This window comes from Cavia porcellus, unplaced genomic scaffold (genome assembly GCF_034190915.1).
Source record: "Cavia porcellus strain 051 isolate PalLab524CR breed Dunkin Hartley unplaced genomic scaffold, mCavPor4.1 scaffold_15, whole genome shotgun sequence".
Classification (NCBI taxonomy): domain Eukaryota; kingdom Metazoa; phylum Chordata; class Mammalia; order Rodentia; family Caviidae; genus Cavia; species Cavia porcellus.
Window position 1 is genome coordinate 61969600 of NW_026947498.1, and position 27708 is coordinate 61997307.

At 39.8% G+C, this 27708-nt stretch overlaps 1 protein-coding gene across 3 annotated transcripts in view; it reads right to left on the reverse strand.

Moving 5' to 3' along the window:
• Nucleotides 1–14289: 14289 nt before the first annotated feature.
• The window catches only part of Lsamp (limbic system associated membrane protein), a 764515-nt gene continuing 751096 nt past the window's right edge, over nucleotides 14290–27708 (reverse strand). For all 3 annotated transcript variants that reach the window (XM_063225010.1, XM_063225009.1, XM_063225011.1), the window contains one exon: nucleotides 14290–21894. In XM_063225010.1, coding sequence (XP_063081080.1) covers nucleotides 21797–21894 — 98 coding nt within the window. In that variant the 3' untranslated portion in view covers nucleotides 14290–21796. The remainder of the gene's footprint in view (nucleotides 21895–27708) is intronic.

Here is a 27708-nt window from a genome sequence, read left to right on the forward strand (position 1 = left end):
GTCTGGGAAATTTTCAGCTATTATTTCTATAAATAGCCTCTTGATATCATTTATGTTGTCTCCTTATTTTTCATTTATCCCTATCAATCTTATGTTGTTTTTCTTTGCATCATGTTTCAGCTGTTGAATTGTTATTCCCTGATTCCTTGTTATTTTTAAAATATCTTTCCTTTCTTTGTCACTAGCTGCAATCTGATCTTTGATCAAGGTCTGAAATTCTATCTTCACTTTCATTGAGGTAGTTTTGGCAACTTTCAATGGAATTTTTGATTTCCTGTGTATCTCTTTGAATCTGCTTCATGTATTCTGTTTGTTTCTTATATTGTTCATCCAGCAATTCTATCTTTTAGATTTGTTCTGCTAATTTTTTAAGCGTGTCTTCTTTAGATGTGTTCACATCTCTTTCATTACTTTTATCATTTCTTTTTTTACCTGGGAGATGATTTCTAATTTGAATTCCTTTAAAGCTTCCTGGAGTTGTGTCTTTATTTCAGTTTCTATTTTTTCAGGTATTTCAGGTGTGTGGCATATATTTTCTTTTATGTACATGGCTCCTAAGCTTTTTTGGGATGGGTTGGAGGTTTGAGATTGCATTTTGGTCTTTCATTTTGTCATTTTCTTGTATTTCCATGTTTAAATTGATGTTCCAAAGCTTCCCCTGGGCATGTTGGAAATTGTCTCCTATGCCTTCGGCTCCTGGGACTGAATGGAGGTTGCTGAGCATCGTCCAGTCAGGCCCACAGGACCGCCCATGCCACCTCCAGTGTTGCAAGAAGCTGGGCAGACACCTAAGCACTGTGGATGATGGTCCAAATCTCTCCCTGGGCAAGCACCAATGGGCTGGAACTCACTTCAAGTGCCTTCAACTCTCTTGATTGAAAAAGGTCACTGGGCATGGTCTAGTTGGGCCTCAAAACCTCCCAAGCCTAGTCTAGTGTGGCTGAAAGCTGGGAGGGCCCTTGACCACTAGGAGGATGATCTTAAACTCTCCTGAGGCCTGAGCTGGTGTGTAGGAACTCACATCTGGCATCCCAATTCCCCGGATTGAAAGAAGGTCACTGGGCATGGCCCTGGCCCAGTCTTCCCCCTCTTGACTGTGGTATTTTCTCCCTGTGACAGCTGGGTGGGTGACAGGATGAGAATGGGGAGAAAGATCACAAATTCACTTCTCCTTTCTGGACTTTACCCATGATCAAGTCTAAACATGAGACACTTTGTGTAAACGAACATTTGGGCTTAGCCTTTGTACCTGCTAACACACTTAAAAATAAATAAACCTATAATTTAATCAGTGGGCTCTATAGTAGGGCTTTCCAAGCTCATTCAATAGAATACAAACAGAAAATATAATTTTCATTCTCATATTTTTAAATCAGGCTTTTAAGGGTCTAGGTTTATGTTTTTAATTATATACAATCAGTCAACAAAAATACAAACACATTCTTGATGAATGAAGGCATATTTTTGAAAACATTATTTTTTAGAGATTTGTAGCATAAAAAGTTTAGAGACTACTAGGATTGATATCTTTCTGAGTGAGCATTATAATTTTTTTCTAAAGAAATTTTAACTTTTTCCCTTTTGGGTCCAAGGCCAAGTATAACTTCCTTGAATGGGCCTGGTCCCCTAGCACATTACATTATTCAGCACACTGTGCTTTCAAACCACTCGTTCTTCATTTAAATATTTATTTAGTATGAAACACCAGGAGACAGATTAGGCTATGAAAATTTGTTTATATATTTTATTTTGAATTAGAAGGTACAGCATAAGAAGTCTATGACTACCACAGGGTGAGAACTAACTTCTGAATACCAGTATATCAGTTTGCAGCGTCCTTACAAATTTTCATTAAAACAGTAAAAACCTTGAACCAGAAATCAGAAATGCAGTGACTGTCTGTTGAGGTTACCCCATTCAGTTACATGTATGCCCAGACCTAGCATTTTGTCACATTGGTGCTCCATATGTAGCACAATTCCTCATGTCCTAGAAGGTCAGCAGTTGCTGAACTGTGAACTGTGAGACTGGAGATCACAGAAGGTTTAGAGATGATTCAGAGTTACTTATGCAGAACACCATGGCTGGAAGGCAAGGACAGTGATGTTTAAGTGAGTATTTCATATTCTATGTTTTAAAAGGCCGCACAGAGCAGGATTGTTATCCCACTGCATCTCTAACAGCCTCAGCTTTGTCATCTACCTAAGGGCACAATGGATGTAAGTGTTAGAACTGGACTTAGAGCTTGTGACTGATTTAAAGCCCATGCACATTTTGCTGTGGCATCTTCCTTCTGATAAGTTAGCCCACATGGGTTTATTACACATATAAGTGAAATGGACCTGCATGCAGCTCTAAAATTATACAAATTAACCCAGAGTTAAGTGAGCTTGAGTGATTTTCCAGCTCTGTTAAATATATATTCATTCATTTAGTACATATTCTTTGAGCACTGACTGTATTCCAGGTACTATTTTATGCCTTGGACACAGTGATAAACCGTAAAACATTCTGAGTCTCAGTCTTGTTGAGAAGAAAATCATAAATAAGTAATTGTGTAAGATGTTTTTTCATAATCCTAAATGAAAGAAGTGAAATAAAGATGATATAATAAGGATGTCAGTACACTGTGTGTTGGGGAAGGACTCCCTGAGGAAGTCATATTTCAACTTAATCCTTAATGATTAGAAGGGTCCAGCACTGCAGAGAGCTCCACAGCAGCAAGCACAAAGACTAAGGTGAAAACAACTTTAGAATAAACAGTAGTGTTCACAGAGCTTAGTAGAAATATGAGTCAGGTGAGAGAAAAATCAGAGACAAGGTCTTGATATAGGAAGGTTTCTCTCTTAGGGGCATATATGTAGTTTCAAGGTAGAGATAAAACCTAGAATCAAGGAGATACATTGGGGTCAGAAAGCCTACCTAGGGGTGCAGGTCTTCCTCTGTTTATATACCCCCAGGCCCACATTTCCCTTGCCTATAGTAAACTCTCTGGCATGTGGGATGCAATCAGGCTTTCTTAATACATACAGTGATTCATCTTTTTGAAGTAGTATTTTGGCTGCCACTTTAAGAATGCATTAAAAAAAGGAAATGGAAACAGGAAACCAAAAAAACATACCAGTAGATTAGAATTGTGTAACAGTGATGGAGGTAGAGTTTAAATATTCACAATGTGTTTTGGGGATAGAGTTGATAAGTTAGTTGATGAGATTAGGAGGAAAATGCCAAAACTCACTTTGAATTTTGACTTGTATGGTGGGTCAGTTTTAGAGATGAGAATCCCAGAAGGAGGGCAGGTGGTGAGAGATGAGGAGGATAAACAGCATGAAATATGTGGTTCTCATCATGTTAAATATCATTCATTCAGCAATACGACTGGTGGCAGGCCTCCTCTGTGCCATCCAACCCAGTGAGATGGAAAAAAAGAGTTTACTTTTTCTCTTTTTTTTCCCCACAGCTCTGAAGCTGCTGTTCTGTGTATCTTGTAGGATTCTGGTAAACCATCCTCTTATTAATTTCTATTTAAACATCTGAACTACGCAATTGCAGTCACATTTGCCTGTCATCTCTTCCAGTCCAGCTTCTACACTTATTTTGACTACTTTCTTCTTTCTTGACAATCCTCCATTCCAAAACATTTTGGAGTTGAGTACCAAGACCTTTCTCTCACTGAGCTATTTCAGAATAAATTTCTGGAACAATGTTTCATCAGTTCTTTATTGCTTAAGTGTATTCCTGGGGGATGTTGGTCCTACATAACCATATTATAGCCATGAAAATGAAGAATTTGCACTGTTACATTATTTTCATTCTATTTAAGATACACACAAGTTTCACTAATTGCTCTAGGAAGCACGTATAGCTGAATGTTGGTTGCTGAAAATATCACTTTATTTGTCTAAGTCCAACAGAATGTTGCTTCAGTTTCCACATATCAAGATTGGTAAGTGATCTTAGCACAATCACTTTTTGAGTCCTCGACATCTCCCTTGGGTCATGAATCAATTCTAGGGGGTTCAAAGCCATCTCCAAAGTGTTTTCTTGGTGAATGATCCCTTTTGGTCTCCTGACCAAGCCCCCATAACTTATTCCAAAACAGGCAATCCAGCTGGTGACTGTCCCTTGTTAGTTGTCACCCTGACGTATGAACCTTCTCAGCCTAAGCGTCTGGGGCTTCAGGTAACACAACATTCGTTTTTCCTAAGACTTAGTCGCCCTGGGGATTTGTGTAGGCTAAGAGTACTCAAGTCTACTTGAGGCGACGACCTCTCTTTAGGTCATTCTTTCTCATTCTTCATTTGCCTTTTCCCCCAAAGCAGCCACATTGTCCTCTCCAACCGCAGGAGCCTTCTTTGCTGTTGGCTCAGTTCCCTTTACCCAGAGGTTCCCACAACAGGGTTTTCATACTCAAATGCATAATCAGCCACGCAGGCTAAGAGCTGAGTGAAATATCATAGAGCAAGGTGGATCCTGGGGCTAACTGGAGGGTTCCTTATCCCTTTTATCTGTAATAAGAGCTCCTCCATCCTCCGCCCATGCTGAGCCTTAGGTCCAGTGGCTCCAGATATTCTCCTTGGTCAAGAGAACCTACAAATCGGGCAGTTGCATGAAATTCCCCATTTCAACAAATACGCTCTGGGGGAGACATTTCAGAGGGTGAATTCTGCCAACGAGTTTGAATAATTCTAAATTTTCTAAGCCTAACAAATAAAATAAATAAATAAATAAATAAATAAATAAGACTTTTGCTTCTCTGAAGTTAGAAAGAACAGGCCTAGGTACCTTCTTAAAAGAGGAAAAATGCCCCTGCATTCTCTCATCTCAAAGCCAAGGTAATAAGATACGATTAATTTCACAATTAACGTTATTTCGCCATATTGTTAATTGTCATCATCATATGGCCCATGAAAGCAGTGCATACCTGCCACACAGCTCTCAGTGAATGGTGTTACTATCAGTATTACCGTCCTCACCCAGCTCCATTGTATTTTGGAGCAGAACCCCAGCGAGAGCAGTATTCGGGAACCGCGCGCGCGTGCGCGCCTAAGTGTGTGTGTGTGTGTGTGTGTGTGTGTGTGTGTGTGCGCGCGCGTGCGTGTGCATGCGCGGGTCCTGCAAACATGACTGGCCCTTGGCCGAGCTCCAGGCCCCAGGGCTGCCCAGGCTGCAGTAGACGGAAGCGACACCGCCCCCTGCTGTCCGTCCACCGCGGGTAGCTGCTGAAAGCCGCACCCACCGCGCAGCGACCCTAATTCATTCCCGGCGGTTGGACACACAGCTGCCAGTGACACTCACTGCCCAGGCTCTCGGTGTCAGCCGCCGCTGCCGCTCAGATTCCGCCCGACCCAGCCACGCGAGTCCTGGCTCTGGGCCGGGGTGCGAGGGTCGCATGCACCGGGTGCTCGCCGGCCTCGCCCTTCATCTTGAGCAAGGGCAGCACAAGTGACACTTTCGTTTCTGGAACGGAACGATTTGTGCTAGCCTGGGGCGGACTTAGCCCTCCCGATTCGCCGAGCCCATGCAGCCCCCTGCGGGAGAGGCTGAGCATGACGCCCGGGGAGCAGCCCCACCGCCCTCCCTGCACCCCCGGGCTGCGCCTCCCCGCCCCACCGCAGATGTCGCCTCTGCCCCCTGGTGGCGGGCTCCTGTCTCGCATTTGCCGTCGCCACCGCCCACCTGCTGCCCTGAGCGCCACTGCCCAGCGCCTCTTTCAGGGAGAGCATTTTACAGCTCCATTCAACCCCGGGTTTAGGAGATGCGGTTCCCGGGCTTATTGTAATGAATGAGAAAATTATGTGCGCGCGTGCGGTGTGATGGTGGTATGTGTGTGTGTGCGCGCACGCGTGTGTGTTTGGGGGAGTGTGGGGGAGATAAAGGTGGGTAAATAACTACAAAGCACGTTGTTTGTGGTGACAGGATAATGGGGAGGAAAGAAAGGAGTAGGACAAATGAAAAAAGATTAAAAAGCAAGACAGGAAAAGTGACAGTGATGAGAGGCTAGACTGACAGCGGAGGGTGCGGGAGGAGAGCGGGGAGCAACAGTTTGAGCGGAGAAAGGAGGAGCCCCGTATGCAGCAGTGTGGGGAGGATTTGACATCCAGGAGAGGTAAAGTTTCATTCTGGTGAAGTGAACCTTGTGAGCATTTCAATATACCTCTCTCCTATTTTGCATTCCATTTTGTTTGGCAGCTGCTAGGAATGAGTTTCCATTTTTCTGTCTTGTTTTAATATTTCTTGTCTGCCACATCACTGAGATCATTAGAGGCAGAAACAATTACGCCAGACACTGGGCGTCTGCATCGGGCTTTCACTCCACCTACCCTGCCCGCTGCCATCGGCCACGTCTGCTTTTGTTACTCTGATTCATGTTTCCCCACCGAGCTCTGCCCGCACTGACCTCTGTGGGCTGTCTTGTCCTTTGGGAAATAGACCAGTAAAGCTCAGAATCCAAGTGTGTGTGACAAACACACTCTCGCAAAGGCTTCTGCCACCAATCCATCAGCCAACAAACAAAAAGCCTCAACAGAGGCGCAAAAATTAGATCTTTTGAATCACATCTGTGACTCCCGACCTAATCTCTTTCATCTTCTCTAAATGAACAAAAGAGATCTTTCAGAGTCTGTGTTAGCTTTTGCTACCTAGGAGCTGCGAAAAGGTGGAAAGGAATCTTTTATACTCCAGATCTTAGTTACTATTTTGCCAACATTACCAGAGTTTGTTCCGGATTTGGAGGGGTGGGGTCACATTTAGAAAGCCTGGGCGAGATGATAAAAACTGTTTTGGCAGGAGATACACCATTGCATATGGGCGTGGGCAGTAGTGCCCAAACTCATTTCCCACAACAAATGGTTTCATGAAAATGTTGTGGCCAATACAGGGTATTTTACCATATTGAGTAGTGTTTGCCTAACTGTATGATTGCGCGGGGGTGGAGGCTTTTCCTGGGTTAGCATTATTTACTTCACCCCGGGGGCAGTCTCCCAGAGTGGCCATCCTTGGAATTTGATCCTTATTCTGTGACATGCTAAGCGTACTTGAAGATAGAAATTCAGTTTGGAAATAAGCCATTTTTCTCATTTTGGTCAATGGGTTGTAATGCAGATGAGCAAAAGAGGAAAAACATGTGCTTGGGGACCTCAAAATGTGAAACCTTTTTGTAACATGCTTATCCTCATCGGAGGGAAATTAAATTACTCCTCTTCGGTAAGTTGTTGTGATGCTCAGAGGCTTTAATATATATGGGGGTGCTTTGTGTACTTAGAAGATGCTCCTTGGAGTGAAAACAAAACAGACCTTAGAGTAAAAAGCTGCTTACCACAGGTGTTCCCCAGCTAACTGTGTGTCCCCTGGTTGCTAAATAATTGTTTATGGGATCAGTACTCAGTGATGGGTGTTTGTTTAGCTATTTGTAAGGTCCTGAATTTGATCCCTATTACTGTCCCCAAATAAAAATATTTGTTTACCTATCCCCTTACCATTTATGTGAATGTTTATAGCTTGCCTTCTCAATTTCCTTTTTATTTTTTACGATATGTCTTTGTCTTTGAAATTATTTGTACATTTGCAAGGAACCCATAGTCTGAGTGCGGCTGCACTGGGACTGTAGTCAAGTATTACCCCAACAGTGGTCAGACGGTGTTGACCAGGGCCAGCTGTGCTATGCTACAAAGAGACCTCTTCACAAACACTTCATAGATTCTGAGTCCCGTGTGGGAATTTCCTCAACTGTATTTTCTTGCAATTGTAGAAATGAATGATATATTTTTACATGTGTGTATATATATTTACATGCATATACATGTGAATAAAATCTCAAAGGACATACATTACCCGTTCAATACTTATTGACCAATAATATTTTTTGCCTGAGAGGACCCTTGATTTATTTTCAAAGTTAGAGACATGGTTATAATTACTGTCACCCTATGGACGCAAAGAACATTCAGAAATACCTTACTTGGGCCTGTGAATTGCTCTTTGTATTAGTTTCTCAGACCTTCCCTAGCAAACATTCTGAGAGACATACAATGCAAAAGTGTATTTCTTACAGTTCTAGGGGTCAAGACTCGCAATTCAAGATGATGGCAAGTTCAGGTCCTCCCAAGACCTCTCTCTCTCCTTGGGTTGAGTTTGGCTGTCTTTAGGATGTGTCCCTACATGGCCTCTTGTTCCTTGTGTCTCTTCCTCTTAAAGGGACATTAGTCATATTGGATTAGAGTTTACCTCTATGACTCAACTAGTCTTAATTCCTTCTTGAAAGGCCATATTTCCAAATATGGTCACTAACATTCTAAGCTGCAGGAAGCTTATAATGTTAAGCATGTTAAGAATTTGTTATATAAATTAAAAAGAACCAATTCAGTCTAAAACACTTCTGAGTATATTCACACCTGCTACCAGAAGTTCTCGTTCCAGGTTCCACAGAAATAGATGTCTTCAAATGAAGCACCATTCATGTAAGTGCAGTAGGTCCACAGGGTCTGAGATTCCATTTCTCAGCTGTCGATGTGACTTCAAGCAAGGCTATTAATTTTCTAAGACTTAGTTCCCCTTTATGTAAGCATGGTCTCGCTGTTGATACTCCCCCATTCACCCTCAATGCATACAATTTTTAGTGTTTGAATACCTAAGTTAACTAATGAAAGAAATTCTATGAAATTCTATATGCCAATTCTAACTACCAACTTTGCTTTGCTTTAAGAGGCCAGGTAGTAGTTAAGAGCGAGGTCTGTGAAGGTACGAGGATCTGAGTTTGAATTCCAGTCCGTTCACTTCTAAGCATAGTCCATTTCACTGCAAAGAATAATAGTAGTTTATGTTGCACAGAAGCTTTGTGGCTCATGGCTCTGAATGCCTGGAAGTCCATGACTGAGGGATGGGCACCTGGCAAGGGCCTTCTTGTGGTATCATCCCTTTCATAAGGCACTAACTCCTGTAATAACAGAACAGACCCACTCACCTTGCCCTTACGGCCTGATTATCTCTCATTAGGCCTCACTTCCCAACATCATCGCATTGGAAGGAAAGTTTTGGGGTTACACAATCAAACCTTATCAGTTCTTTGGGGTCATCATTTAATTTTGAAAAATTTAGTCACTTGTTATGTAAAAAAGGATTAATAACATAAATGACCTCACAGAGCTCCTATGAGAATTAAGGAAAATAATTTGCCCAAGGGAACTGCCTTTTCAATCCCCAGAGTAGTCACAGCTCTATGCTTTAATTACCTGGTTCCCCCTAGACCCAAATGGCAGGATCACTAAACCTCTTCATTTGCGTCATGAAAAGACTGACGTATGTATTCCTGTTAAATGTGTATCTTCCTAGCTAGGCATGAGCTCCCAGAGAATGGGAGCTGGCCTTCAGACAGCAGGTGGATTAGCACAATCCCTGGCCCCAGTGGTCTCTTCTGGAGGATTTGAGAGGGAACCAGCAAATGGTGGAGTAGCTGTAGTAATTGGAATCCAGTCGTCACATTTCTCCGGGCTTTTTCCATTGTTCCCATTGAACTACTTGGTCACAGCTTTAAAGCAACTGTAGGTTCCTGTTTGCCACACGTTGGTTTCATGTCACTTTCCTTTTCACGCTGAATCTCACACCACATCAACAAATGGTGTTTTTGCATCATCCAATTGTCAGTCCAGAGTTATCGGCATTACTTTTTTTTAAATTTCTCATCACTGTACACATTGGCTCACCTTGAATGAGTTTCTTTGAAACTAGTATGACTGTATTTTGTACATTTTTTTTGCAAAAAGGATGATGCATTTAGCAGATGCTATAGATAGAGGAAATTTTAAGTGGGACTAAACGCAGCCATTAATGCTAATGAGACTGCTGTTAGCATGTAATATTCTTGGTGTTATAGTCATGCATCATGGAATGTGGAGCCTCAGTTTGTTCAACAGATGCTGATCTTAATGCCACATTCTCTTCCCATGGATAAGTTAGCTTTAGTTAAATGTACCATTAAAAATAACCATTTAAGATGTTAATGAAAACAGTGACTCTAACCATGGGGAAATTTTTTTTAACCTCTGCTTTTTTATTTCTTATTTTCTTATTTACTAGATCTTTGGTAAGGTGAAAAATACAGTGCCTATATATGGTGCTTCAAACTAGGAAAGTCAATATAACCATTATTCTATCACAAATTGGGATTAAAGAGGAGGAAATACCAAGATGTTGTTGTTAGGAATAAAAAGTCTCCTTAGGGGATAGCTGATTTAGGATCCTTACTGGAAAATAGAATTTGTAGTAAGAAGGATTAATGTGCATGTAGCAAGAGCTTTGTCTGTGTCTTTTCTATAGGAAGGCTGTGCACATCTTAGAACGTGGGTGCACGATGAGATTGAAGGTTAGGTAGAGAAACTTGTGTCTCAGCAAATCTCTGTGTATTTAATAGGAACAACCCATGCTTCCTTTTGTTCCATTTATTTCCTATCTGGACTACAGGAAACCTCCAGCCTGGCTAATAGGTTCAGAACAGTGGTGCTGGCCAGGGCTGGGCAAGTGTTAAGTAGGGAAGGGCTGACCAGACCTGATACAGTGTTTGTAAAGAGTGTGTATCTCAACTGTCTTGCACTGAGATGTCTTTATCCAAAAGGAGTTTTCTTTCATCTTTGTGAGTCCCCATGATTCTGGGATTTTTTATGTATTTGTTTTGCTTTTCTTTGAGAATTTGCTCAAATATTAATACTGTAGCTCTAGGCAAATCAATGATGCTTTACTGTGCTACAATACCTGATCGCTGGTGTGCAGCCTAGGCAGGGGTTTGTATGTTAAGAATAAGAGGAAAAACTCAGTGCTGTAGGTTGGGTAAAGTCAGAAAATAATGACTTCATAGACTGAGGATTTGGGGTCCGTATTAATGCAACAGAGATCTCTGGGTAGAGCCCTGGGGTCACAGTAGGTGACACAGCACTGTACAGCTTTGCCTACTGGCAATTAACTGGCTGCTTCTGATAACTCAAATGGGAGGTATTCTTGGCTTTAAATGAACCATTTCTCTTAACCAGGCCAACATTTCCCCCCTTAAGTTTCCCATCTGACGTTTCTGATCCCTTTGCTTGTGGTGTTTATTCTTGTTAGTAGAAACATCTTTCCACAAATGCAGCCTAAGTTAGAGACTTTTGGGGGAAGTAGAAAACTTTACTAAAAGTCTGCAAGCTTCTTATTTGATTTGGGGTGTCAGACATGGAAATGGTGACTTGGTAAAATGAGCCAAGGTAAACACAACATAGCTAGTCAAAAATTTGTACTACTTCTTAGAATAAAAATGGATGTTTTATTCTGAAAGTTTATGACTAGTTCATAATGCCTTTTCACTGAGATCAATTGCATCTATAAAAAGTGACCCAAGGTATCAGAGAAGCCTGTGCCTATAATCCCTGCACTAAAGGCCAAGGTAAGAGGATTGCCACAAGTTTAAGGCCAACACAGGCAACATAGTAAGTTCAAGGACAGCCTGAGACCATGTTTCAAAACACAAACAAAAAAACTCTAAAAAAATTTTAAAAAGATAATCCAATTAGTTGATCATCACTGAAAGGATTTTGCCCTGAATGGGACGCTGCTGTGGTGGGAGGCCGGGAGGCGGAACCAAGGGGCTCTATCTTGAGGTCACCCTCCCCGTTCCTAGGCAGTTTACCTGTGCGAAATGAGTTACAATGGGCTACCTGTGCATCAGTAATGCCCCTTAGGCTCCACCCCAAACCAAAGCTATATGTATGCCCCCCACAACACATGCCCAGCAGAGAAAAATCCAGGCCTCAGTGGTTGTGGGGTTCTCTCTCCACATTCTTAAATAAAGGCCACTTTACTTTATATTCTGTCTTCTAACCATGCTGAAAACTTTATCAGAAATTCTGCCAGTCACCAATGTGTTCCAAGTTTTCACCATGTGTCCTCAACAGTGAGAGATCATTTATCCAGTACGTGATTTGGACTGATGGAAGATTATGACAACTAGGTTAGTTTGGGGGTCGGAGGGAAGTATTGAAGAAGGAAAGTGAAGAGAAGGCCTTTTCCAGTTTTGGAATTACAAGCAGTCACATTTTCCATGTTTGCATAACTTTTTCTTTTTTCTTTTCTTTCCTTTTTTTTTTTTTTTTTTTTTTGCATGAGAGGGAAGCATACTCTTTTGTTACGTGTATTAAGCTTTAAAAATCTGCTATATCTATGATATTTTTATATTAGCAAAAAAGAATGGTTCTACATGAGGCAGATTTGTTGAAAGGATTGGACACAACTTAATGTATTTTGATGAATATTTGCTGAGTCTGTCACAAATACAGTGTCATGCTAGATCTGAAAGAATCACAAGCATAGAAATTCCAGTGGCCATAACTTAAGATATTACAGTCAGAGTCACCTTCTTTGCAGCTCTGTGATGCTGTTTCAAACATACTTTGTAACTGGCGGCTGAAAACACAATGGAAAATGTGGCTGTAAATGAATGAATTTCAAAGCCACAAGGAATATTGATTTTTTATTCTTAAAGCTTCTGTGACTTAAGGAAAAAGTCTCAGATCATCTGGGAAAACTTCATCTCCAACTATTTTTTGTAAAATTGGTAATGGAACATAGGTAATAGAGCCTTTGGTTGGTTTTTGTCTCGAGATCCTGGGAGTAATTCCCTGAGAGTTTCCAAGGGGGAGTTGTTTTTTTGTTGTTCATGTTGAACCTTTTGAGTAGCATGTATTTATGCTAATGAGATGATTCTTGATGGACCCCCAGTTAGTTTATGCAAATGAGACTCAGAATGGTGGGAGGACAGATGGCAGGTGGCAGAGGAGTTGGGTTTTGGGTCCAATCCCCTTTGGGCAGCAGAGAGGAGTTGGAGAGTGTGTTCAATGAATCAATCATGCCCATGTAAACAAACTCCAAAAAAAACCTCTGAAATTAACCTTCCTTAGTTGATGATGCCTCTTTATCACTGTGCAATGTGCTAAGATGCAATGTGTCCTAGTGTCACAAGGAGAGGACACTGGAAATTTCACATGTTGATCTCTCCCAGATCAAGATCACTGTGTCTCCCCTTTGTTGGTTCTGATTTGTATTCTTGTGCTGTAATAAAACTAGAATCCTAAATATGAAAGATTTGCTGAGTTCTGTACTTCATTCTAGCAAACTATTGGAAGCAAAGTGGTAGTAAGAACATTTTGGTTTGTAGTCAGCTAATAAGAAATGAGGTTCTGTGAGATTCTCAAACTCTGAAATGAACTCATCTTTTTGAGGACTGCGTGTATAGCTTGGAAGTTGGTAAACAGGTCAAAAGGACATTTTCAGATTTTTTATGAAATACAAATGAGGAAATTAGGTCCTTCAGGTGTCTCTTTGAACCAGAGAGTACAAGGATTTTTGCTGTCTGAAATCCTTTTCTTCTTTTCTTATAATGGAACTTGAACCTAGGACCTTTAAACTAAGCTATGTCTTAGTCCATTTTTATTTTTTCTTTTGAGTGAAGTTCTCACTAAGTTACCCAGTGGCCCAGGGCGGGCTTGAAATTTTGATCCTCCTGCCTCAGTCTCTCAGGATGCTGGGAGTCCAGGTATGTATCACAATGGATGCAGGCGAGAACTGGCTTCCTCATTTTCTCCCCTAATTACCTCAATTTGGGGTCAGATGCTTGAAGTCACGTCTACTGTTTAATTAGCCAAAATTGGTTCTTTCAATTGTGAGTCCTTTAATTCATTCTCCTGAGACATCCTGTCTTTTTTGCACAATCCTTCAGAGACTGTATAGGTTCTGGAGTTATTTTGTGAAACAACAGTGCTCAGCAAAAATGAGAACAACTACATTTCTGAAAATATCAACAATAGGTAGTTTGGGAGGAAACTTAATAATTCCTCCTACGATCACATTGGATCTCGTTAAATATTCTTTGAAGACAACCCTTGTAATAGACTTTAAAGGAACGATATACCCTCTCATGACTTTTAGTATCCTTTTGGAAGGGCTCACTGAAGCTCTCCCTCAGAATTCTTAATGCTTTATCTGTAGTGTTTCAGTGAGAATTTGTTGCTATTTCTTATGATCCACTAAGAAAGAAAGAAAGGTGAAACAAATGCAGGGAATTTCTTTGCTTAAGTGGAAGCAATTATTATATATAGCTTATCATTTTCGCAGATGATACACTGTTAAAAATCTTTTAAATGATTGTTCAGTATTTGTGTGACCCTTTCACAGGATACACCTTCATTATCCTTGCCTTCACTTCTAACTTATTCACAAAAATTTCTTAGCATCAGGGATGCCAAAAACAAGGTCACTGACTTAGGCCAATGAAGACACATCTCCTTTTCACATTTATTGATTTTGTTTAAGATCACAGAAGAGCAGAGCATTCATACGTGTAAAGTAACAGAAGAGAGAAACAGAATTTAAATACATTTAAAAGGAAAAGAAAAAAAATCTTTCTTAATTTTATTTTTTTTTACACACACCGCGCTTTTTATTTTCCTTCACAGGCTAGTATCCAGGGAAAAAGTTCATCCAATAAACAAAACCAAAATACTTTATGCAACAGAAAAACCAAACCAAAAAATGGCCATGATTTGCATCATCAAGGGAAGATCAGTTCATGTCTACAGGGCTGAAAAAAGAAATATATTTATATATATGTATATGTATATAACACTGTTAATATGGAGGATTCTAACCAAGAGCAGGATTTGTACACCTTCAGTTGAGTAGTGAGAAGGCCAGTAAAGCAGTGGTGGGGGGAGCTGGTGGGAGGAGTTCACCTCTGTGTCTCTCCCCAGCCTTTCCCTCCCTTAGATCTCCCACCCACCCTGCCCAGTAAATAGAAAGCAGAACCTGGCCACAGTTCACCAGGACAAGTCTTTTGCATTTCCCGGTGAAGAGCAAAGACTCAGGGAAGTGGGTTTATAAAAAGCTCGGGGTAGCTTAAGCTCGCTGCTGCGTGCCACGAAGCTAGTAGTTCCATGTGTTTTCTTCCTTGCAAACAAGCAGATTTTTAACTGTACCTGGAACGAGGCATAGAGAAGGCTTTTGCAGTGAAGAAGGAGCTGTAGGAGTAGATTCAGGAGCACCACCCAAAAACAAGTACCTCTGAGACAACCATGGAAACGTGAAGCTTTTCGATGGACAAGCCATCACTGGCTTAAGGAGAACTTCATCTCTACATCTGTACACAGTGCTCTGAGCCCTGTGTGTATCTTATTACACAAAGCAATGCCAATGTTGGGAAATTTAAGTAAGCCCTGCTCTTCAGGGTTTGGGAGACTTGCATTCCTTCTGTCCTTTAAGTCAATAAGTGAAAAGATAACTTGGGACAGATGCTAAACTGAACTTCTCAGATAATGTGAGGCAAATGAACTCATGCTCAGTTCATTCAGAGCAAGGCAGAAGAAAATAATTCCCCAGTAACTGCTTCAAAACCACCCTGCTTGCTTAAATCTCCTCTTGGAGAACTTAACTTTCACATTTGATTTTGGCTTTCACAATAATTCTGTCTGCAACTGTTACCACCTGAAGTATGTTTTTGTCATATTTTCTACTTCTTTAGATATTACAGACCTGGACTTCAAAAATGAGGCCTATTTTTTGCCTCTCTACTTGCTTGATTTCATAGCCCATAAGTCAAGTTTCAGGAAATATATCTCTCTCAAGAAAAATATATTGTCTTGGCTGTTTCTTACAGATTATCCATTTGAACTTGCCTGGGACCATATGCTGTGGCCATCAGCTCAAGCCAAGGACACACTTTTACTATAATGAGGCATTCATCCCAGTATGAGCAAAAACCAAATCAAAACCAAACCAAACAAACAACAAAATGGATGTTCTTTTCATGTGCACAAATTCCTTATTTGTTACAAGCATAATGTCCAATCTGGCAATTGTCTTTCTTATGAAGGTTATTAGGCTATATATAGTTCAAGAGTTAGATTTTATAATACTGTAAACAAAAGAAACCCCAGCTATTTCAATGACCTCGGTATAATCTAAGTGTATCCCTTTTCTGCATTGCTAGTGAGTTTTGATAGAAGAGACAGAATCAATCCAAAGACCCTGTATTCTAGAAAGTTTTAAACGCTTAAGTAGAGATAATAGCATGATGATTCTGAGATCAGACTAGAGATGACAAAAAGCTGCTTGGAATAATTAAGTGGGCACAGCAAGAAGGGAACGTTCACTTCCTATTTAGGATCAGAGGTAAGAGGCAAAAGAGGTTAAAAAACGTTAGCAGAATTCCGCACTTTCAGGATGAGGAAACCAAGAATCGGACAGTTTAAATGATTTACCGATAGCATATAGATGTTTGCGACTAGGGCTGCTTTACAAGCAATTTTTTTTTGACCTCTGATCAAATACGACTCCCACTTTACTTTAAAGTGTTTTTATTTTACACGGAGGTGCACAAATTTAAGTCTCATGTTAATGTGGCCTGAATTATCCTAGAACAGTCCTTGTAAAGCATCTATTTTTAAAGTCATATCTTTGATGACTCTACCCTTTGTTCAGATTATAAGGAAGTAAAAATGTCTTCCTTGCTGAAAGAAAAGAGATACAGAGATAAAGCTTGCTGGGATGAAAACAAATTCTTTCTTGGGTTTCAGTTGGTGACATCTGATATATATATATATATATATATATATATATATATATATATATATCAGTATATAAGAATCATGCTTATGATACTTACAATTGAAAAGATTCTGTCCCCTATTTGTAAAATTCAGTGTAAAGGTATAGAAACACAAGTCAAGTAAAAGCTACTTTCTTTACTTTTACTTAAAGTAAAAGTTATTTTCTAAGATAACTCAGCAAGACATTTCTCAAGGATATAACATTTCTGGTATCCCACAATATATTAGAAGTGATCTTTCTCAATGTTTTGTTGAATGGAAAACCAAACTGGAGTAATCTTTTCCTCATCGAAATTTAGGTAACGTCCTTGCAGCTACTTAAATGAGATGTCTTAGATGGTGAGGAAGCAATACCAAGATGCCGAGGAGCTGACACAGTCACAGAACCTTTCAAGCTGTCCCTCTCTATCTCTTTATTCCTCTAGCTTTGTTTGGGGTCAGGCAAAATTTGGGAGAGCTCCCACTCAAGTCTCGAAGATCAAGATGATCAACTACTTATTTGTGACTTGCACAGAGGGGAAGCTGAAAATTTAGCTGTGGGTCTGCTTCTTTTGGCTGAGGCCACCTTAGACTTCAGCCTTTAGACCTACTTTCCATTTTGACCTGTGTAATACTTAGGCTGTTCATTTTCATTTGAATTTTTCTGTTGAAGATTTACAGGTCTAGCTGAATTTGGGCCCTGCATGGAAAATGAAGTTTACATAGTTTATATTATGTACATAAACTAGGCATTTACATTGATTTACACATGATTGGTGTCTAATTTATTAATCAGCACAGAGTATGTAAATGTGCTGAAAAGAAATCAAGACTTTAAATAAGTTTTCCACAATATCCATAAACATTCCATGGCTGCAAATGTTAATCCTAAACCTAATGTTAACAGCTAGTCACTTTGCCAAGAGAAAAGTGATGTAAGTTGCTGGGTGAAAACAAATTCTTTCTTGAATTTCAGTTGGTGACATTTGCACAACATAACTAAATGCAAATAGGAATAGTTTACCTCTCTTCTCACAAGTATGCATGAAAATATAAACTCCATTTTGCATTTAGTGAGGTGTTACAGTTATTATGTCAACCACGATGGAAAATTTATATCTTTGGGGCAAATGTAGTCTTTGAGGAGAAATATTTTAAGTACTTAAGAAAGGAGACTTCCTAAAGAGGATATGTGTTACTTAACTTGAGGACTTATCTCACCAGTTGTGTAATATGTTCATTTGTCTTGGAAGTTTTTATATATTTTTTCCACATCAGAGATAGCACTGCACTTATATTGCTATAAAAGCTAATATTATCGGGAGCCAAGATTAAATCTGGGGTACATGTTTATAAGGATGAAGAAAAAAATAAGGATATGGTTATTCTCAAAGTATGTGGCCCATAAACAAATTTCTTTTAAGCAAAATAGTTACAAAATGGGCAAAATGGGGCTTTCTAACGAAGCATAGCTCTTTTTTTAAAAAATAAACCAAATTCATTACTTTTCTCCCATGTAAATCTAAACTGTTACACTAAATTTTTCTTATAATACATATATTATTGTAAATATAGCATCTGTAAAGATTAAAAAACACACACATGTATTATTTTTTCTGCAAATAATTCAAAGCGTGCGAAAAAGAAAATGAGACGTTCAAGAAGACTTGGCTTAAAAACAGTCAAAGCATAAGCAACGCAGAGGTGAACGTGTGACTCGGGAGTAAGATGATTAGAACTCCATAAAGAATAACTCAAATAATTTCATGCTGAGGAGTTTTAGTTTTGTGTGCAAAGGAGGTAAGTCCATTATCAGAGGTGAAACAGATTTTTGTTTCTATCCTCCAAGAACATGAAAATCACGAGTACTTTTACAAGGTCTCTATTATAGCCCCAAGTGTCTGATTACATAGTAAAAAAAAAGTGCCCATGGCTAGAGAGAAGTCTGTCTGACTTGGAAGAGAAGGCAAAGACCTGTAGGAATCCCTCCCTATAGAACGCATAGCTGCTCTTCCATTAGCTTTAATTCTTCTAGAATAGAGGGATTTTATGTCTTAAAAACAAGAAAAGCTCTTTCATTAACAAAGCAAAAACTTTCCAGTAAGCATCTACACAGATAATATAATTAAAATTCTATAGTTGTAAAACCTAGGAGAGTTTTCATTCTTCAGGAAGTGCTCTGGGTCATTCTTCAGGAAGTGTTACTTCCATTTTTCTTAACTGAAAATTAGGGCTAAGGATTTTGTTTTATTAATGGGAGTTTCATTTTGTATACAATTGCCATGAGATATATTAGCCATTGAGATTATTTGATGCATTCCATGCCTCTCAGTATATTATTTCCCAAAGCTGGTGCTTTTTAGTGTTTTGATTGCCAATAGGTAAGACTCCTAAACAGATTGCTAATAATATAATGAATTAAATTTGAAAGTCACTTATGATTTGATGATTTTTTGGTGTCTATATCCTGAGCCTACATTTATTTTCAACTTCTGTCCAAATTGCAGTGATTTTCATTCTCTGCAAAACCTAGAGACATTCCTTACCCTATGAGATTTCTGGGGCCAGTATTTTCTCTGAAATGAGAGCAAGAAATGAAGTTATTAAAATCACTAATCTTGCAAGATATAGGCAAACACCACATTTTAAAATATTTGTTTAATTATGTTTAATGTATGGTCCATTATATTAAAACCAAGATAACCAATGATACTGATGTGGCCAACACATTCCTTCTAGTGGAGCTGCTTCTCCCATAACACCAAGACCTCTTCCTATGACAGGATGTAGATGATAAGAAGGCCAGGCACATGAATAAAGCCTGTGACATGCACAGATCTCTGCGCTGAAAGGGTGACAATGATGTCAGAGTTAACTCCTGTTCCTCTTCTCTTCATGCATCTTTAAAATGATTATGAACTCTTTCAAAGTTTCCACTTAAGGACTGAGTGACTCTTCCACACATGGGGAATGTATGACATTAAAAGTAATAACCATTTTTTCTATATTAAGAAGACCAAACAGCTAGAGAAATCCCCGATTGTCAATAAGTTATGATACATAGGAATATGGCTCACTTGCTCTTTATTTTTTTGCTAACTACCTTCTTGAATAAAAATTTCTGTCCTGTTTCAGGATCTGCCTAAAATACTCTTATCTATAATTTTTCCTCTCTTGCATGCCTAAACTGCAAAATTTCCAATTATGAAATTTGTCATTTTATATCATGTGACAGTCATTTTCGAGGTTCAAGCAGTTGATGAGCTACTATATTTGACTCTGTGGTATTGTATTGAATTATGATCGCCTTTGTCCTTTCAAAAGCCAAACCACTTTCCAGGGCCTCCTATAGTCTAAGTGTAAGCAATGCACAGTTTCTTGACAGAGAGCCAGCTTCCTCTGTAAGATCTTGGCTAAGAAAACACTTCAGGTTATGTGGTGATACTAACTTTTGTGGTTTTCATATCACTTCTACCTACATTAATTACGAGTGACCCAAATCTCTTGGTTAAGGAGTTAGCTCACATGTCTGTGTTAAAGCCAAGATGATGTGTAAAGATGCAAATTTAAATAGAGCAAGGGATGTGACTGTACTGTATTCCCTAGTGGCCTGGCCTGGTATAATGATGAGCTTTATAACAATGGAGGTACAGACATCATCTATAGAACAGAAGGGGTGATATATGCAACCAACAATGGTATTAGCTACAACACCAGGACAAACATTACAAAGGGGCACGAGAAGTGAATTCTTTGTCTTTAGTATTGGTGTTTCAAATTAGTGCTCCAGCAGTATCTACAGAATGTGGGGAAGGGCCAGGGGCATCTGTCCACTTTTCCTGTCTTGCTCACACTCACTGTATTGTCTGAAAGAGGAAATGATCTCTGCTCAGGGAAATTTATGGGGCAAATGCAATATTGTTTGAAGATTGGGGGAAAGCAAAACAGGGCTGCTCGGTATCTCCATGCGGCTCATTACTCTTCTCATGGAGTTAACACTTTAACACTCCCATTGCGGGGGCCTTGCTCAGCGTATGCTGTTCACTTCTGCAGTGAAGCAAGGCCCAAGCCTGTCAAAAGCCAGAAAATTTATGAATCCCTCAGACTCATGAAATCAGTGAAATCTGTTCGCTCACCCCATCGATAGTAGGCACTTTCATTGACAGTGATATTCTGAGTGACTCCTGACTGGGTTCTGAAGATGAGATTAGGAGGAATATGGGGTCCTGCCCTTGGAAGGGGACACAGCTTGTTTTGAATCCTTACTGATGTCCTATGACTGCCATGAATGGAGGAGTCTGCTCCTTACCTGCCTCCCAGCCATCTCCCCCAGCAACTCGTTACAGCCGCATGTCACAATTACAATGCAGGACAGTATCTACAGCACAATGAGTCTATGTACACATGGACCATTCCCTTGGCATGCTTTAGAGAGAGACACACACACTCTCACACACATGTGCACTCACGTGAGAGCGAGAGACTTGAGCACACACGCACAATGGAAAAACTTAAAATGGCACTTCCTACCATCTGCGGCGTGACAAGTATTCCGGAGGGCGCTGGGGCAAGGAGAGGTCAGGTGGGCTGGATAAAGAGAACTCTTTAGTGTGGTTGTGGGACGATAAAACACACTGGAAATACAGGGGTGATCTCGAAAGTTGGAGAAAGAGTGGAGGCAGGGTAGTCTGATAAAGGTTCAACACAAGATTCCATTAATAGTCTGAAATGGCTATCAGTCAGCTCAAATGAGAACAGAATAAACAGATTATGGAAATATAAACATCAAAGGCAAGACCTTATATTTTTCCCCACAGAAGAAAACAGATGGAAGAGGAAGGGCAAATTGTGTGTGTGGGGTGATGGTGGTGAATATCCATGTGGTTTTTCTTGATCTTATTTTTTACAATATCCAGATGCCTTTACATGGCATTCATTTGTAGTAGATATACACAGATCATGGTAGAACATTTCATTTCCCACCCTGAATTATGCTCAACTTTTTTATTGATGGACTTTAAAATTGCTTTAAATGTTGGATTTTCTTCATTTTCGTATTTACCCCTTCATTTATAAACACACAAAGTTGTGAAGTCTCCCCCCACCATCTTGCACACGTGCTCTCTCTCTCTCTCTGTATCTGGTGTGACACATTGTTGTGTGTTTTTTAAATTACTTTTAAATTTTTTATTCTATTAACATTTGCTGAGAAGGCAGAGCAGAGATGCTGCCAGCAGCCACAGTGGTACGGCCAGACTGATGGATCCGTTTATTCCTCTCACCGACCCAGGTCCTGCACAGGAAAAAGGGAGGGAGAGAGAGAGAGAAAGAGAATAGTTAAACCTCATTGCTTATTGTTACAGCCGACTCTTGCTAGGACGCAAGGTAAGATGTGGTCAGATACAGATGCTCCGTGTCTGTGCTCTGCATGCTGTCCAAGAAGGGCTCTAAATCCTTCCTCATCATCCTCATCTTGAGATTAGGTATGTTAAAGAGCACTGCTTGTTGAAACACTTCCAAATCCCGAGTGTTTCTGCAGGAGCGGCCCCCAACCTGGCCGTCAGCGCTACCTGATGTGCCGTGTGCTGTCTACCAACTCCTCTGGCCTGCTTTGTCCACATCTCACTGTAGGACCAGCACTGGCCCCCAAGGGGCCTTCAGCAGCCGGATGTGAACGATTTCTCTCAGTTCATCACATCACCGATACAATGTCTTACCAATCCATGATGCCTCAATTTCTTAGAGAAAGAGAAATCATCTCCTCATTAAGTGGGAGGGGAATCATTACAAAATAGCTTTTATGGGTGAGTGGTGCCTTATCAAGGTAAAAGGGAAGTCAACATATCATAGATATTAAGTGGGAAAATGGGTCACCTTGCTCCATGTCATTTGTTACTCTAAAAACAAGAAACCAAATCAGTGACCAACAGAAAAACAAACAAACCAGTCTGGGGATTTTAAAAGGGAAGGCCTTACCAACAGCAGTTCTGGATTGGAACTTGAACCAGGCATGACAGTCTGCCACCTCTGCCACCCTGGGATTGCAAACACTGGACTTTTGGAGAAGTGGTGTTGGTCAGACAGTGACAGTGGCATTGGTGACCTTGGAGTGGGGTTTGTGTATTGACAGCAAGAGGATTGGGGCAAGACCTTGTCTCCTATGCTTTGTTGCTTTTTCTCCAAAAGTTCGTATTCCATTAAAGTAAAAAAAAAACCACTGTAGATATTTTGGCTTTGAGGCTACAGACTTAGATAATGACATTCGAAAAAGAAACTGATATAACTGTAATTATGGGTCCCTTTGAAGATTTTAGGGCACTTATGCAGCTCAGTGTGTGTGTGTGTGTGTGTGTGTGTGTGTGTGTGTAACGATGATGGTTTATGATTGCAGTAGTTAGAAGTAACTTCTGGTATGTGAAATATTTCCTAAACATGTCAGTTTGCAGGTAGGATAACAGAGGGAAACGCTCAATTCAAGAGTGGCTCCTAATTTTTATGTAATTAATTTTATGTAATTAATAAAGCAGTGATGAGAATAATAAAAGAACAAACAGCTGTCTACTGGGCACTGTTATAAATACAAAAGCATACTTGTGCTGAGTGACGTGTATAATTAAACTTGTTTTACATGAGCAGAGACTAGGTGTTCAGTTTAGCGTTTGGCTCTCCAGCCTTTGTTGGCCAGCAGTGTGCAGTGAATCTCAGCAGAAGGGTGGTTGGTGGCAAGGTGAAATTTGGGCTGGATTAAAACAGTAACAATCACACACAAACTACAAAGAGACAGTCATTGACTTTACAAAAATGATTCCGAATAAAGTGTTTGGGGCTAGAATGCTTTCTTGGGAATGTTAAGGATACTATGTGATATAAAAATATGAACTTGTGCTTGCTTCAGCTACATATGCACTAAAAATACGAATGTACACAAACTTTGAGTAGCGTAGTTTTTATGTAAAATGAGCTTTACCAGGCATAATGGAAACAAATTAAATAATCACCCGCTATGGAGCAGCCTTTATGAATGGCTATGGATCATGCTAATAAAAGTCACTTCAGCTGCGTTCAGCCTCAAGCTGATTGTGTTTGCAGCATCCCGGACCTGATTAGTAACCGCCACTCGGCCTTCACTCTAAGCACAGCTGGACTCAGCTCAGGGTTCCCCCTACGGCAGCCTCGCCTTGTCTTCTACCCATAGACTTTTTGAACTTTGGGGACCTTCAAGCTCTCTCAGTGGAAATGTCCCAGGGTTTTAAGCCAACTGAGTAGAATTCTTTATTTAGTTCCTTCAAAAACATTAGATGGCATCAGCTTCTTGGTACATTGTGTTAGAGTGTCAGTGAGACTTTCATAACAGAGAAAAGCTGCACAACATTCAGGTACTATATAGTCAAGGAAAAATGAAAGTGAAATTGACAGTCCTCAGAAAATGTATGTTCACTTCCATTATCTCATCGATAGCCACAAAATATGCTAAATTATGTTTCTGATATCTTGGAGTTGAGTGGTATGTGTGGAAGGCCAAAAAACCTAGACTTATCATTTTATTTGTGTGGTAAATATTTAAGAAAGCAAAATATAATCACTGAAAATACTCCCTATATATGGACAAAGATGTTCACATGTAACAATCTTGCATTCTGGCTAACACCTGTATGCATCTATATGAGTACACAAAGAAGGGAGGATATAAGCTGTACACATACTCATATATAATATACACATGTTCTGCTTTTTTTTAGTATACATGGTACAAAATTAGTTCTTACTTTTATATGCTATTTTATGCTACAACAAAAACTACCAATATGAGTATAACAATAGTCATTAGTCTTTATGTCATATTAGTCAATATGAGTATAACAATAGTCTTTAATTTGATCCTTAATAGTATTAGTGTATTTAAATTGCATGGTGTACATATCTTAAAGAGCTCTTTGTTTCTGTCAACTATTATTTATTAAGTGCTTTTATATAGCTATTTAAAATGCTCACATGACTTGCTCTTGTCATAATTGATTTTGAGACTCAATAAATAGACTTGAAAAATACCAGGATAAATGGGTGATAGTTGGGAAATCATCACAAGTGTGTAGGCAATTACAGAAGTATATGAGTGCCATAGGAGACTACTTCAGCTAATGGCTATTTCAGGGAAGAATAACCAGCAAAATCATTAATTATGTTTTAGTTCATAGTTATGAAATTTCTGTTTATTTGTGGAAATGCAAATGAAAAATCTTATTTTTTATGCCAGATGGCCAGGCTGAGCAAGTGCTTTCATATACTGATAGATATACTGAAAGCAAGCGTCTGCAAACATAAATTAGCCTTAAGAATAGATAGGCAAATAAAACCATGATTCAAAAACTGGCCACATGCTCCCACCATTACAGACAAAAATCATGTCTTGGTATTTAACCAAATTCTATATGTGTTAAATGCATGCATACACATTGGTATGTGAGGTTTCTCATACGTATTCAGTAAACTATACCATGATTATAATTGCTGTTGACATAAAAATGTGGATATCTGAAATGAATGAAATACTGACTTAAATCAAAAGACATTGGTTTGTGAATTGGGTCAAGGATTTTCAAAGGGGCAAATTTTAGCTACAGGAAGATTGTAAACCATGAATCAATACACCACATCATTTCTCAGTCCCAGAACAGGGCAAAGGAGACTGTGGCAGGCAAATATCAGATTGCACTTTGCCAGAGTAATCCTTACGGAAGGATTTGCAATGCTTGCAGTGAAGGGCGAGATCGAAAAACAGCCTGAGATTGTGGGATATGAGAATTGTTGGGGCAGCCACCACATTACAAACGAGAGTCAAATTATTAGTTGTTCAGTAAAGTTTCAAAAGAAAAGCAAAGATAGTTTTTCAACACCTGTTCTAGAGAGTATACGCTTAGAGATGCTGCTTAGTTCAAATGGGGCCAACGGTTTTCTGTTCTTTTTTTCTGAGTCCTGAGGGCTCATTTCCTGGATTTGGGACTGGGATTATTACAAATAGTCTTTAATTATGTTCTTTGTAATCCCTGAGCGTTCCTTTTAGCCCCTAAAGAACCAAATTTAGTCATAATTTTATTCTGGATATAGTTCAGCCGTACAAAAAGAGAAAAAGGTTGGAGGGGTTTTCAAATTTGTTCTTTTTAGAATTGTAAAAAAAAAAAAATAATGGATTGACTGACAATAAACAAGATACTTTAAAGTAAAAAACAATTTGCTCTTAGAATTGTTAAAAACTAATGGATCGACTGACAATAAAACAGGATACCTTAACAATGTAAAAAAAATTATTAAATAAAGGAAGGGAGAAAGCCACAGAATCTCCTCAGTATCTCTCTTCAATACTTTCTAGAAGTGCAAGCTAAGAAGGCATATCAGTGCTCTGCGGAGCCATGTTAAAAGGTGACCGCAGTAAGATTTGATTTGATTTTGCTGACACCTGCTGGCCACTTCCAGCCAGTACAGCTGCCTTTGGGTGGATTGAAGATGGAAATCTGTAATTGCACAGGCTAAGGCAGATTAGAAGGGCGTATAATGACGTTTCCATTGAGTGCAGATCTTAGTAGTAAATCTTGACTCTTCCAATATGAATTTTTATGCATTACATTCACCCTCTGTAAAGGTGAGCTTTGGGTAGGTTGAAGTATTTCTGTAGAAAAGTTGGAATTATCAAGTTTTTCCCATCAAAACAGGGTCCAGTATTTTGGCACACACATTTTTAAATTCTAGGTACTATTTCTGTAACATGAGAGAGCGTATCTTGTCATCCACATCAAAAGCCTGCCATGTCACATAGAACACTAGACAATTAAGAATCAAGCATAATTATTAATACAGTAATCATAGAGTTGGGAGACAAGAAGAGTGGCAGAGATGTCTTAGTTACTTTTCTATCGTTGCTGAGACAAAATACCTGATGCTCAAATTAAAGGAGGAAAGGTTTGCTTAGCTCACAGTTTGTGGAGGTTTCACTCAATACTGGCTCTTAGCAGAGTGGTGTGGCTGAGGGGCAGCAGCTCGTGGAGGCTGGGAAGGCAGAAGCAACAAGAGCGAAAAACAAAGAGCCAGCCTGTTTTCACCCCTTATATTGCATGCAGGCTACCTGTCCTAGCGCGGGTGTAGCACTCACACTCCAAATCCCAGCACTAGACAACAAACCAATCATAAACTCTAGATTCAGCTGCCTCCAAAGGGTGCACCCCTCAGGACCTCATGAATCTTTGGAGGGACATCCAGACTCAATCCAAAACAAGAGTTTTCATGCTCCAAATGATCCTGTTTCCTGCCTCTTTCTGTGACCTGCTAGAACTGGCTACAAACAAGGTGCTGGCCCTTTATGAGAGGAAGGAACGAAGAGACCATGCCCTCTGTAGCTCTTGGAAGCTGGCCCTATCGCTTAAATCCAATGAAAACAGGTTTTCAGCATGTACAATGATCTCAATTATCACAGTTCTCTTGGAGGCTCAGAGAAGAAATCTTCACGTGAGAAAAATTTTAGTCAAGTAGATGAGCATGAAGACTTTTATGCAGAGTGGCACCTGGCTTTGCACTGGGCACAGATGCTGTTGGGAATTGCCCACTGTGCTTTGTAAGGAGGAATTCTTAATTAGTAATGTTTTCATTTGGAAGTCTGTTTTATGAGGCTTTGACATGGTTGTATTGTCTTGGTAGAGAAAATATGTGGCTTATGTCATGGGGCTGCTGCAGGAGCATGGGACAGATGAAGGCCATACCATTGTATTCCTCAGCAGGGCTCAGCATCAGAAGATGGAATATTCACAAATGCCTGGGAATATTATCTGCTCAAATGATTCATTCTAATAGATGCTTTTCTTGCTATGCCTAGTCTAGGTGTACTGTCTTGCCATGTATTTATTTTAATAGGTGATGAGTGATAGGTGATCTTCCTGTAAAATAACCCAGTTCTCTCTTCAGATAGTGTGGGCTTTGGGCAAGGACTATTTCAGAGCTGCAGTTACGCAAGGATCACACATGGGCACTTGAGATAGAGAAGGCAGGGGTTGAAAAATGCAGCAAAGACCCAGGTTCAACAAGTGAAAACTATCAACAACAACATGAGAATCACGGGCTG